The sequence below is a fragment of the Dendrobates tinctorius genome, unplaced genomic scaffold, assembly GCF_039654945.1.
Source record: "Dendrobates tinctorius isolate UK_male_01 unplaced genomic scaffold, ASM3965494v1 ptg000070l, whole genome shotgun sequence".
NCBI classification, from domain to species: domain Eukaryota; kingdom Metazoa; phylum Chordata; class Amphibia; order Anura; family Dendrobatidae; genus Dendrobates; species Dendrobates tinctorius.
In genome coordinates, this window is record NW_027361738.1 from 95221319 (window position 1) to 95233693 (window position 12375).

Consider the following 12375-nt stretch of genomic DNA (forward strand, 5'->3'; position numbering starts at 1 on the left):
GCAGGATTTCTGTCAGAGTTGAGCAGAAGGTTTTGCAGATCCCCGGTGATTCGTCATCTGGAGATGACCTGACAGCACGATTTTCTGGGTCAGTCCGATAACAAACCTGTCCAGTTATTTTTCATTATTTTTCTGACATCGGCTTGATTATTTTCGGTGGTGAGCTGAAGTTTTTACTTACACTATTCCGGGGTATATACGTTTTGATCATTTTTCTTTGCATTTTTTTTTTAAGGAAGTGTAGAGACCGAAAAACCTGAATTCTGGCGTTTCAATTTATTTTTATTTTTCACACTGTTAAACAATTCAGGTTAATATATTTTATATTCTGAGAAGTGTTTACGCACGGAGCGATACCAAATACACTTTTTTTTAATGGGATTAAAAGGAGGTGATTTTAATTTTTTTTAATTATTTTTAAGTTTTATATTATTAATTTTTTTTGTTATATTTTTAACTTTTCACTTTTTTTTTATGAGCCTCTATGAAGCTTGAACATGTCAACCCATTGGTTCTCTTTCATTATATCATCAAGGTGGGGCGATGGGCTCCACGAATGCTGTGCTACCAGGATTGCACGGTTTCACTGCTGCTGTCAGTGATTGACAGCAGCAAGAATGGAGCGACAGTGCACACGTCCGACCGCCGCTATGTTCATTCTCTGGGGATTCCTGGAAGAAGCTGAGTGCGGCCCGAGGACATTGTCACTTCATACTAATGGGGGTTTAAAGGGGTCCATTCTGCTGATCAGTGAAGGCCACAGTGGACAGACCCCCCGTTTTCGGTGAATTGACCTTTCACTTTTGGGTGTCTGTGTGCACGTGGTTATATGTTTCAGCTATCCACTTTGTCTTTTATGTGAATCTTTTTATTTGTTTTTCAGTCTTTATAAATAAGCTTCATATTGTTTACGGAATACACTTTGCTCTTTTTTTTTCCCCGGCGTTTTCATTAATGGTACGTAGCATCTTGTGCTAAGGTCGCCCCCCTCCCCACTTGGCGTAGGGTTTGATTTAGTTTTATGATTATGTGTTCTGTCTCAAGGATTTGGATTAAATCTATCATTTATAACCTGGACAGGTGAAGACTTCTTGTAAATTCAGTTTGCGTATGTGCAATTTTTTCAGAAGTTTTCATCTTTATTTCAGATATCAACGGTGAACTTTCTAGGCAGTAATTTCCGACTGACCGAGTTGTATCTGAACAGCAATGAACTCTGTGACATTACAGGTACGAATTTACAGGCGCGATCCCCAAATGCTGATACTGGATTGTGAGGCAGTGACCGGTGTCATATGCGAGGGTCGCTGTGACTGCAATGCAAAATAAAAGTGTTGGTCTTGGGCAAGCTATTTGTCCAAGATAGATTTAGGCAGTGTGCACACGTTGCGATTTTTAAGAGTTTTTGCTGCGAAAACGCTTAAAAAACACATACAGAACGCACCCCATACATTCCTATGGCATTCCGCACATGCTGTGCTAATGATGCGTTTTTTTCCGTGGCGGAATCGCATCGCGGAAAAAATCGCAGCATGATCATTCTTTTTGCGGGATTGCCGCAATTCCAAAAAGAATTGCTGCGATTCCGCACCCATAGGAATGCATGAGATTCCCTTACTTTCCGCATGTGGCTATGCCCACCATGCACCAAAGTGAGCGGCTCATGTGCGGATGGTACCCACGGTGTGGAGGAGAGGAGACTGTCCTCCAGGCCCTGGGTACCATATCCCTGTAAAAAAAAGAATAAAAAATCGGGTTATATTCACCTTCCGGCGTCCCGCGCAGCCTTCCCGGGCCTCAGCGATGCTCCCGTTCCCAGTAATGCCTTGCGAGACCTTTGATGACGTTGCGGTCTCACGATAATGTAGCGGTCCCTATTCCTCGCGAGATTGCTACAGCTTCATTTTCTGTGTTTCTGATTCCCTTTGATACATTTGTGTAGACTCTTCCGTTGACCTGTAATCGCGCTCTCACGATCAGACATTTGCGGCATCTCTTTTCCGTTAGGGCAGACACTTCGCCACTTTTATTCATCGTCTGTGGATTTCCCAATTTTTCCATTTGGGGGGATCAGAGGGAGGATCGGGGGTGAGATCAGCGGGGTCTTGTCTTATGGCCACACTGTGCAGCCTGGGCAGACTAACATTTTCATAGTGGAAGTGTCTGGGTTCCTGCAGCACAGAGTATTTCAGGTGAGGAACGTCCAGACCATGGGGAAAGTGTCAGACATATATTTGCATAATGGAAGGTTTGGGTTCTTCCAGCAGCACAGAGCATTTCAGCAGAAGAGTGTGGCCTGTTACGTGGGAGATCGCCAACTGAAGCTTATCTGTGGCAAGTAGCAGGGTATCCCAGCAGCACAGAGTGTTTCAGGAGAGGACTGCGCTCATCTTGAAGGCCATAGACCAATAGGTACCTAGTAGAAGAATCAAAATGACCAGCTGCGCAGAGTATTTAAGGGTAATGACGGTATTGGAGGAGACAGTGACATAGTGGATGCAGCGAGGTCCCACAGCAGTACAGAGCAGCGTCTCACGGGAGCAAAAGGTCACATATTGGGAGTTAAATAGTTTAAGGAGCATATTTCTCAGCAGCACAGAGTATTTTAGCAGATGAATCTGTGTTAGGTCGCAGTTACATAGTATGACATGGTGTAAGAAGCAACATCTTTTGGTAGCGTAGAGTCTTTCAGGAGAGCACTGTTCATCTTGGGGGAGATCACAGACAAGAACTCCCCCCCATGATCAGCACAGGGTTTCTCAGTAGCGCAGAGTATTTCAGGAGTGCTGAGATACTGATCCTGGGACTGAGTGTATAGTGGAAGGAGCAAGTAACGTCAGTAGAGCAGAGTATTTCAGGAGAGGAGCTTGCGGATCCTGTGGAGGGAGCAGATTCTCCTTGGTCACGGTCTAGACTTCGCCATTGTCAGTAATGTCTCCTTCTTCCTCTGTTTCAGGCTCCCTGAAGCACCTATCCTCGCTGCAGACCCTGATGTTACATGACAACCACCTGACAGATCTGAAGAGGACAGTGAAGGAGCTGAGAGGAATGACAGATCTCCGCGTCCTGAGTAATCACCGTCCACTTGGGGACGCTCTGCGTCATCAGCGCTGGCAGCCGGGGGTCACCTGATAGATTGCATAAGTAACAGGCGTTCATTCTGCAAAAGGGTGCAGCTCACTCCCCGCCGCTCACACCCCGCAGCTCACACTCCGCATCTCACTCCCCGCCGCTCACACCCCACAACTCACTCCCCGCCGCTCACACCCCGCAACTCACTCCCCGCCGCTCACTCCCTGCCTCTCACTCCCCGCCGCTCACACCCCGCCGCTCACACTCCGCATCTCACTCCCTGCCGTTCACACCCCGCAACTCACACTCCGCATCTCACTCCCCGCCGCTCACACCCCGCAACTCACACCCCGCCGCTCACACCCCGCCACTCACTCTATGCCGCTCACACTCCGCAACTCACACCCCGCATCTCACACCCCGCAACTCACACCCCGCCGCTCACTCCCCGCCGTTCACACCCCGCAACTCACACTCCGCATCTCACTCCCCGCCGCTCACACCCCGCAACTCACACCCCGCAACTCACACCCCGCCGCTCACACCCAGCCGCTCACACCCCGCCACTCACTCTCCGCAACTCACACCCCGCATCTCACTCCCCGCCGCTCACACCCCGCAACTCACACCCCGCAACTCACACCCCGCAACTCACACCCCGCCGCTCACTCCCCGCCGCTCACACCCCGCAGCTCACTCCACGCCGCTCACTCCACGCCGCTCACACCCCGCAGCTCACTCCCTGCCGCTCACTCCCCGCATCTCACTCCCCGCCACTCACACCCCGCCGCTCACATCCCGCCGCTCATTCCCCGCAGCTCACTCCCCGCCGCTCACACTCCGCATCTCACTCCCCGCCGCTCACATCCCGCAGCTCACTCCCCGCCGCTCACACTCCGCATCTCACTCCCCGCCGCTCAAACCCCACAGCTCACATCCCGCCGCTCAAACCCCGCAGCTCACATCCCGCCGCTCACTCCCCGCCGCTCTCTCTCCGCCGCTCACACCCCGCCGCTCACTCCCCGCCGCTCACTCCCCGCCGCTCACTCCCCGCCGCTCATACCCCGCAGCTCTCTCCCCGACGCTCACACCCCGCCGCTCACATCCCGCAGCTCACACCCCTCAGCTCACACCCCACAGCTCACTCCCCGCCGCTCACATCCCGCAGCTCACATCCCGCAGCTCACTCCCTGCCGCTCACTCCCTGCAACTCACACCCCGCCGCTCACACCCCGCCGCTCTCTCCCCGCCGCTCACTCCCCGCCGCTCACACCCCGCCGCTCACACCCCTCAGCTCCCACCCCACAGCTCACTCCCCGCTGCTCACATCCCGCAGCTCACTCACCGCCGCTCACTCCCCGCCGCTCACATCCCGCAGCTCATTCCCCGACGCTCACATCCCACAGTTCACTCCCTGCCGCTCACACCCCACAGCACAATTCCCGCAGCTCACTCCTCACCGCTCACACCCCGCATCTCACTCCCCGCAGCTCACACTCCGCCGCTCACACCCTGCAGCTCAATCCCTGCCGCTCACTCCCCGCAGCTCACACTCCGCCGCTCACACCCCGCAGCTCAATCCCTGCCGCTCACTCCCCCGCCGCTCACACCCCTCCATTCACTCCCTGCATCTCAATTCCTGCAGCTCACACCCCACAGCACAATTCCCGCAGATCACACCTCTCCGCTCACAACCCGCAGCTCATTCCCCGCCATTCACTCCCTGCCGCTCAATTCCTGCAGCTCACACCCTGCCGCTCACACCCCACAGCTCACTCCCCACATTGGTTGTGTCATAACTGGAGTACAGTGATCCCAGGATAGTGATCACTTTACTGTAACTCCAAGTAGTAAAACCCCTCATTGCTTCTCCTTCCCCAGTCTGTGAGTTTGTCTTGGTACAAATAATCAAATGTCATACTTCCCTGCTGGTCCAAAGTAGCAGAAGAATTAATGCCATCTTCCTCGGTGGTCCAGGGCAGTGAGGGATTAATACCAGCCTCCCTGTTGATCACTGTATTGTAATGAAGAGATTCATGCCAATTTCCCTGGTGGTACAGGTGCGTGTTTGGAATAATTCCAACATCCTTGGTGGTATAGGGTGCAGGAGCGATTAATGTCAATGTCATTGGTGGTGTAGGACGAGTAGTGGATTCGCTTCTGTTCACGCTCTCTGTGCAGCCATGTGTTCTTGCCTTTGATGACTGGAAGTCCAGAGTGACAGTGAGTAGTGACGCGGGTAGCACTAGGCGTAGGGTTAGGGTGACTTAGCTGCGATGTTTGGGGCTTTAGGTAACAATATATAGACGGTGAGTTTGTCTCCATCTTGTGTCTCTGTCTCATCCTGTGTAGATCTATTTCATAACCCGCTGGGACAAGACCCCTGTTACCGCCGCACCGTCATCCACCACCTTCCTCCCGTGCAGCTGCTGGATCGTGAGTGTAAGTGCCTCCATGTACGTTTCTCATTCCCGCCACCCTTTTCTAAGTGGACGCAGATCTGTGGCCACAGGTCACGTATCTCCCGCCATCTTCTGAAGCAAGCGACAAGGTGCAGCCACAAATTACTGCGGATTTGTGGAATCCGAAAATCTGCACAATCCCAGGCAGGTGTACAGCGTCGTGTAATCTCACACGTCTGCAGGAGGTGAGAGGACGGGCCCGGCCCGACATGGGGGGATAGTTATATACACCGGACCGGACCTGAGAACCACACTTAGGAATTAAATTAACCACAAAAGAATCCGTTCATGTGAAATATGGCACTTCATAAGAACTTAAGAAACACAATGTGAACTGCAGCCTTCAAGTCTAAAAGGGTCCAATTCGGAGAAGACAGCCATGTTGAAAATCAATTTTATTAATTCAAAAATGTTTAAAAAAAAGAACATAAAAATAAGCAGAAAATGTCATGTAGGAGACGCAGTTTAGGAGATAAATATGTAAGGGAGAATCAAAGAATTTTCATGAATAAAGATCAGTTGCTGCGAAAAATCTCCCTTTCTGAATACAATTATCATTTCAAGATAAGTGGAAACACCACGTAGATTATATATTAGGTTTATACAGTAAGATGGCCGGAATAATAGAGCGGATACAGTGACTGTTGGTACCAAATCAATAGATATAAGTAGGAAAAGGGGTTAATGAAGGGGAGACACGTTGTACATATAGATTGTGCTAGTCTGCTGCATGCAGCGTGCCAGTATAGATACAAATTAGTATATTATATAGGAGATATTTATAAAGTGCTTTTGTGCAAAAGTACCTTATAGGGTATGCTGATATGCTGCACATGTAGAGTATAGGTAAGGATTAGTACGTTGTTCCCCAGTTAGTAGAATAATAAACCCAATAAGGTAAGCAATCGGGTATCCAAAAAGTGCTTATGTGCCAAAATACCTTGTGAAATACTGTATATCAGTGGTTTCCAAGAGAAGATGACCGCTACAGCGTCCGTTCACCCCGATGCGCGTTTCGCCGCCAGCTTCTTCTGCCAAATTTATGTGGTGTTTCCACTTATCTTGAAATTACAAAATAAGCCCAGGTCTGACCAGTAAGCAGACAGGAAAAGGGGGCCGAGCCTGGGTCTAACTGGTGAGTGGACAGGAAAAGGCCAAGCCCGGGTCTGACCGGTGAGCGGACAGTAAAAGGGGGCTGAGCCTAGGTCTAACTGGTGAGCGGACAGTAAAAGGGGGTCGAGCCCAGGTCTGACTGGTGAGCGGACGGGAAAAGGGGGTCGAGCCCGGGTCTGACCGGTGAGCGGACAGGAAAAGGGGGTCGAGCCGTAAGCGGACAGGAAAAGGGGGTCGAGCCAAGGTCTGACCTGTGAGCAGACAGGAAAAGGGGGTCGAGCCCGGGTCTGACCGGTGAGCGGACAGTAAAAGGGGGCCGAGCCTGGGTCTAACTGGTTAGTGGACAGGAAAAGGGGGCCAAGCCCGGGTCTGACCGGTGAGCGGACAGTAAAAGGAGGCTGAGCCCGGGTCTGACCGGTGAGCGGACAGGAAAAGGGGGTCGAACCCAGGTCTGACCGGTAAGCGGACAGGAAAAGGGGGTCGAGCCAAGGTCTGACCTGTGAGCAGAGAGGAAAAGAGGGTCGAGCCCGGGTCTGACCAGTGAGCAAACAGTAAAAGGGGGCCGAGCCCGGGTCTGACCGGTGAGCGGACAGTAAAAGGGGGTTGAGCCCAGGTCTGACCGGTGAGTGGACAGGAAAAGGGGGTCGAACCCAGGTCTGACCGGTAAGCGGACAGGAAAAGGGGGTCGAGCCAAGGTCTGACCGGTGAGCAGACAGGAAAAGGGGGTCGAGCCCGGGGCTGACCAGTGAGCAGACAGGAAAAGGGGGTCGAGCCCAGGTTTGACCAGTGAGCAGACAGTAAAAGGGGGTCGAGTCCGGGTCTGACGGGTGAGTGGACAGGGAAAGGGGGTCGAGCCCGAGACTGACCGGTGAATGGACAGGAAAAAGGGGCCAAGCCCGGGTCTGACTGGTGAATGGACAGGAAAAGGGGGTCGAGCCCAGGTCTGACCGGTGAGTGGACAGGAAAAGGGGGTCGAACCCAGGTCTAACTTGTGAGAGGACAGGAAAAGGGGGTCGAGCCCAGGTCTGACCGGTGAATGGACTGGAAAAGGGGGTCGAGCCCGGGTCTGACCACTGAGCGGACAGGAAAAGAGAAGAAACAACAAAGTAGCAAATTGTGTCAGTCTCAAGAATTTATCCGACTAGTGAAGATCATAGATATTTGATAGATAAGAGCTAGATGACGGTAATGGAGGCTGAGCGTCTTTTCTTGCAGACGTGACACAGAAGGAGAGAGAAGAAGCGTTCCAGCTCTTTAATCCGCACCGGACGGCCGTCATTCATTCTCTGGGATTTGGGAGAAGAACCGACTCGGTCGTCGGCAGCAGATTGGCCGCAGGTCGCGGCTCCACAGGCCACAGATCACACAGTGAGTGCCCACATGGCATGGACACCAGGGGCCACAGCCCCTCATCTACACGACCACCTGTCTACACCCGGGCACCAGCGGGCCAATGGTGGAAACGGGCCAGTGGCTTGCAATGCGCCATTAGGGCCAAAGTTTTAGTGGTGCCTAATAGTAATCTCTCCCCTACTGTCTACCCTGTACAGGCAGAAAGGAAACGTCACCCTCCTTTACTAATCTACACAGTCTCTGGCTATTTTTATTTAAAAGTTTAAAAATAAAGAAAAGTTGGGAAGTGGTGACATAAGTGATGGAGTAAGAGCGAGCATCTCCTTCCGGGGCTTATTACAGACCGATCCGGCTGCAGGAAAACAAAAGAAGGCTGCAAGAAATGGCATTTACTGTCCTGCAGTCACAACGGTCACAAAATATCTTAACTTTCCTGTTTTATGTCTTTACAGGATATCGTGTCCTTCCAAGTAATACCAACAGGTGAGGAGGAAGAATGCATCAGGAATCCCTGATATCAGACTCTATGTAGGGAGCTCCCCCTAGTTGTGGCTGCAGACAGGAGCTTATCATGTATCTCTGTATACAGGGATCTCCCCCTAGTGATGGCTGCCTTATCATGTATCTCTGTACACAGGGAGCTCCCCCTAGTGGTGACTGCAGACAGGAGCTTATCATGTATCTCTGTATACAGGGAGCTCCCCCTAGTGGTGGCTGCAGACAGGATCTTATCATGTATCTTTGTATACAGGGAGCTCCCCCTAGTGGTGACTGCATACAGGATCTTATGTATCTCTGTATACAGGGAGCTCCCCCTAGTGGTGGCTACAGACAGGATCTTATCATGTATGTATACAGGGAGCTCCCCCTAGTGGTGGCTGCAGACAGAATCTTATGTATCTCTGTATACAGGGAGCTCCCCCTAGGGGTGACTGCAGACAGGATCTTATCATGTATCTCTGTATACAGGGCACTCCCTCTAGTTGTGGCTGCAGACAGGATCTTATCATGTATCTCTGTATACAGGGAGCTCCCCCTAGTGGTGGCCGCAGACAGGATCTTATGTATCTCTGTATACAGGGAGCTCCCTCTAGTGGTGGCTACAGACAGGATCTTATCATGTATCTCTGTATATAGGGATCTCCTCCTAGTGGTGGCTGCAGACAGAATCTTATCATGTATCTCTTTATACAGGGAGCTCCCCCTAGTGGCGGCTGCAGACAGGATCTTATCATGTATCTCTGTATACAGGGAACTCCTCCTAGTGGTGGCTGCAGACAGGATCTTATCATGTATCTCTGTATACAGGGAGCTCCCCTAGTGGTTACTGCAGACATGATCTTATCATGTATCTCTGTATACAGGGAACTCCCCCTAGTGGTTGCTGCAGACAGGATCTTTTCCTGTATCTCTGTATACAGGGAGCTCCCCCTAGTGGTGACTGCAGACAGGATGTTATAATGTATCTCTGTATACAGGGAGCTCCCCCTAGTGGTGGCTGCAGACAGGATCTTATCATGTATCTCTGTATACAGGGAGCTCCCCCTAGTGGTGGCTGCAGACAGGATCTTATCATGTATCTCTGTATACAGGGAGCTCCCCCTAGTGGTGGCTGCAGACAGGATCTTATCATGTATCTCTGTATACAGGGAGCTCCCCCTAGTGGTGGCAGCAGACAGAATCTTATGTACAGTGGATAAATTATTATTTTTAATAAGAACAATTTCAGAACTTTTTCCACCTTTCACATCTCCCATAATCTATACAAATCCATTGAGAATCAAAGAAATCATTTTGAGTAGGAATATACATTTAACAAAACGAAAATAATGTGGTTGCAGGAATGTGAATACCCTCTTATAGTTGGGGATGTGGTTTTGTTCAAAATTAGCCAATCACATTTACACTGCTGCCATCATTTACAGTGATTTTGATAAACCCCACATAAACTTTCGATATGCTAGGAGAATTTTCATAGCGTTTTCTGGTCCATAAACAGCTGACAAAACATCAAAAGGATCTCATAGTTGAAAGTGATCATTCATTAGAAGGGTATAAAAATATAGCCAAGAAATTGAATCTACCATGGACACTGTGAACATGTCCAAGAAGTGGCTGAAATGTGTCACAACAGTGACATTACCTAGAACTGGATATCCCTCAAATTTATAAAAAAAAGGGAAGTAGAAAATTGGTCTAGGTGGCTGCCAAAAGTCCGACAGCAACATTAGAGGAGCTGCAGGAATTTTTGTCAAGTTCGGGTTGTGTCCTACATGTGACAATCTCCCGTATTCTTCATATGTCTGGCATGTGGGGTCGGGGGGAAAAACGGAAGTCTTTGCTTAAAATGAAAAACATCCAAGCCCGGCTATATCATCTATATATACTGTATATAGGTCTGCCAAAAGCATGTGGGAAACGTGTTATGTTTGATCAGAACAAGGATAAACTTTTTGGCCATAATTCCAAAAGGTATGTTTGTTATAAACATCCCATTTCACCAAAAGATCACCATCCCTAGAGTGAGTCATGGTGGAGGCTGCATTTTGCTTTGGGGTTGTTTTTTGGGAGCTTTTACTGTGGCTTCTGTGAAAGTGGAGGGAATTATGAGCAGTTCCAACTATCAGACGAGTTTGCATCAAAACCTTTAGGCCTCTGCTAAAAAGGGGAAGATGAGGAGCAATTTCACCTTTCTACACGTTAATGACCTTCAGTGCCTTCCGAAGCACCAAAAGAACGGCTTCACCAGAAGTTCGAGTTCTGGACAGTCCCACCCTGAGCCCAGACTTAAGTGCAATAGACACTGTGTAGGTGGCCTGAAGAGGGCGCTGCACACCGGAGATGCCTCCGCAACCTGGCAGATGTGGAGCTGCTGCAAGGAAGAGCAGGCAATGATCGCCAATTCTAGATGTGCTGCAGATAGACTCCGACCCCAAAAGAATGTTGAAGTCGCCTTTGAATTTCTGACAGAATTCTAAGTATTAGTGTAAAGGTGTGAATATTTATGCAAGCACATTATTGTAGTGTTTTTTTATTTCACCTGAAAATATTTCAGTTTGTTTCTCAATTGATTTGTACAGATTATGGCTAATATTAAAGGCAGAAAATGTTCTTGCATTATTCTCCTTGGAAAAATATATATATTTATTTGCTAATTCCACAGCTTTTCCTTCCTGGTGTTGTAATTTCAGTGTCTCGGAGTGTAGATTCTAACTTATTCTTTATTTATATACAATCTTTCTTATTCTTCCTTAGTAACGATGGTTTTACCCTGGACGATAAAGTTCTACTGAGAGGATATCACAGATCCATTATGCAATTTACTCTCTTCGATTGGAATAAGAGTCCGGTATCCAAACTTCTACGCTCAGAGGAGAATCCCAAGGATGCACCCCAGTTGATCACCGTCACATTTCGATAATGACAAATTAATAAGGTGAACGAAAACGGTGAAAGAAGACGATACTCACTTTTCTGGCTGCTGAGGCTTCATATCTGCCTGTAAATATTACCCAATATTGCCCATACCTTCAATCATACCTACAGTCAATATTACACCATGTATAGGACAGATATATGAATTAAAGGGCAACACTAGCCGTCAATGCTATCATCTATTGTGGAGAAACCTTCCCTGGAATACATGTGATGGATAATAAATGAAAAAATCTGTTGCTTGATGTGTATAATTCCATATCAAACTACTATAATACTGCTCCTATGTACAAGAATAAAACTACTATAATACTGCTCCTATGTACAAGAATATAACTACTATAATACTGCCCCTATGTACAAGAATATAACTACTATAATACTGCTCCTAAGTACAAGAATATAACTACTATAATACTGCCCCTAGGTACAAGAATATAACTACTATAATACTGCTCCTATGTACAAGAATATAACTACTATAATACTGCTCCTAAGTACAAGAATATAACTACTATAATACTGCTCCTAAGTACAAGAATATAACTACTATAATACTGCCCCTAGGTACAAGAATATAACTACTATAATACTGCTCCTATGTACAAGAATATAACTACTATAATACTGCTCCTATGTACAAGAATATAACTACTATAATACTGCCCCTAGGTACAAGAATATAACTACTATAATACTGCTCCTAGGTACAAGAATATAACTACTATAATACTGCTCCCTATGTACAAGAATATAACTACTATAATACTGCTCCTAGGTACAAGAATATAACTACTATAATACTGCCTCCTATGTACAAGAATATAACTACTATAATACTGCCCCTATGTACAAGAATATAACTACTATAATACTGCTCCTATGTACAAGAATATAACTACTATAATACTGCTCCTATGTACAAGAATATAACTACTAT

The 12375-nt window shown here is 48.2% G+C and overlaps 1 protein-coding gene across 4 annotated transcripts in view; it reads left to right on the forward strand.

Annotated features, from left to right (window-relative positions):
- LRRC72 (leucine rich repeat containing 72) overlaps positions 1-11674 on the forward strand; it is a 39164-nt gene extending 27490 nt beyond the window's left edge. For all 4 annotated transcript variants that reach the window (XM_073582150.1, XM_073582148.1, XM_073582147.1 and 1 more), the window contains 6 exons: positions 1149-1230; positions 2957-3070; positions 5425-5514; positions 7863-8015; positions 8453-8483; positions 11256-11674. In XM_073582150.1, the coding sequence (XP_073438251.1) occupies positions 1149-1230; positions 2957-3070; positions 5425-5514; positions 7863-8015; positions 8453-8483; positions 11256-11421 (636 nt within the window). In that variant the 3' untranslated portion in view covers positions 11422-11674. The remainder of the gene's footprint in view (positions 1-1148; positions 1231-2956; positions 3071-5424; positions 5515-7862; positions 8016-8452; positions 8484-11255) is intronic.
- The last annotated feature ends 701 nt before the right edge of the window (positions 11675-12375 follow it).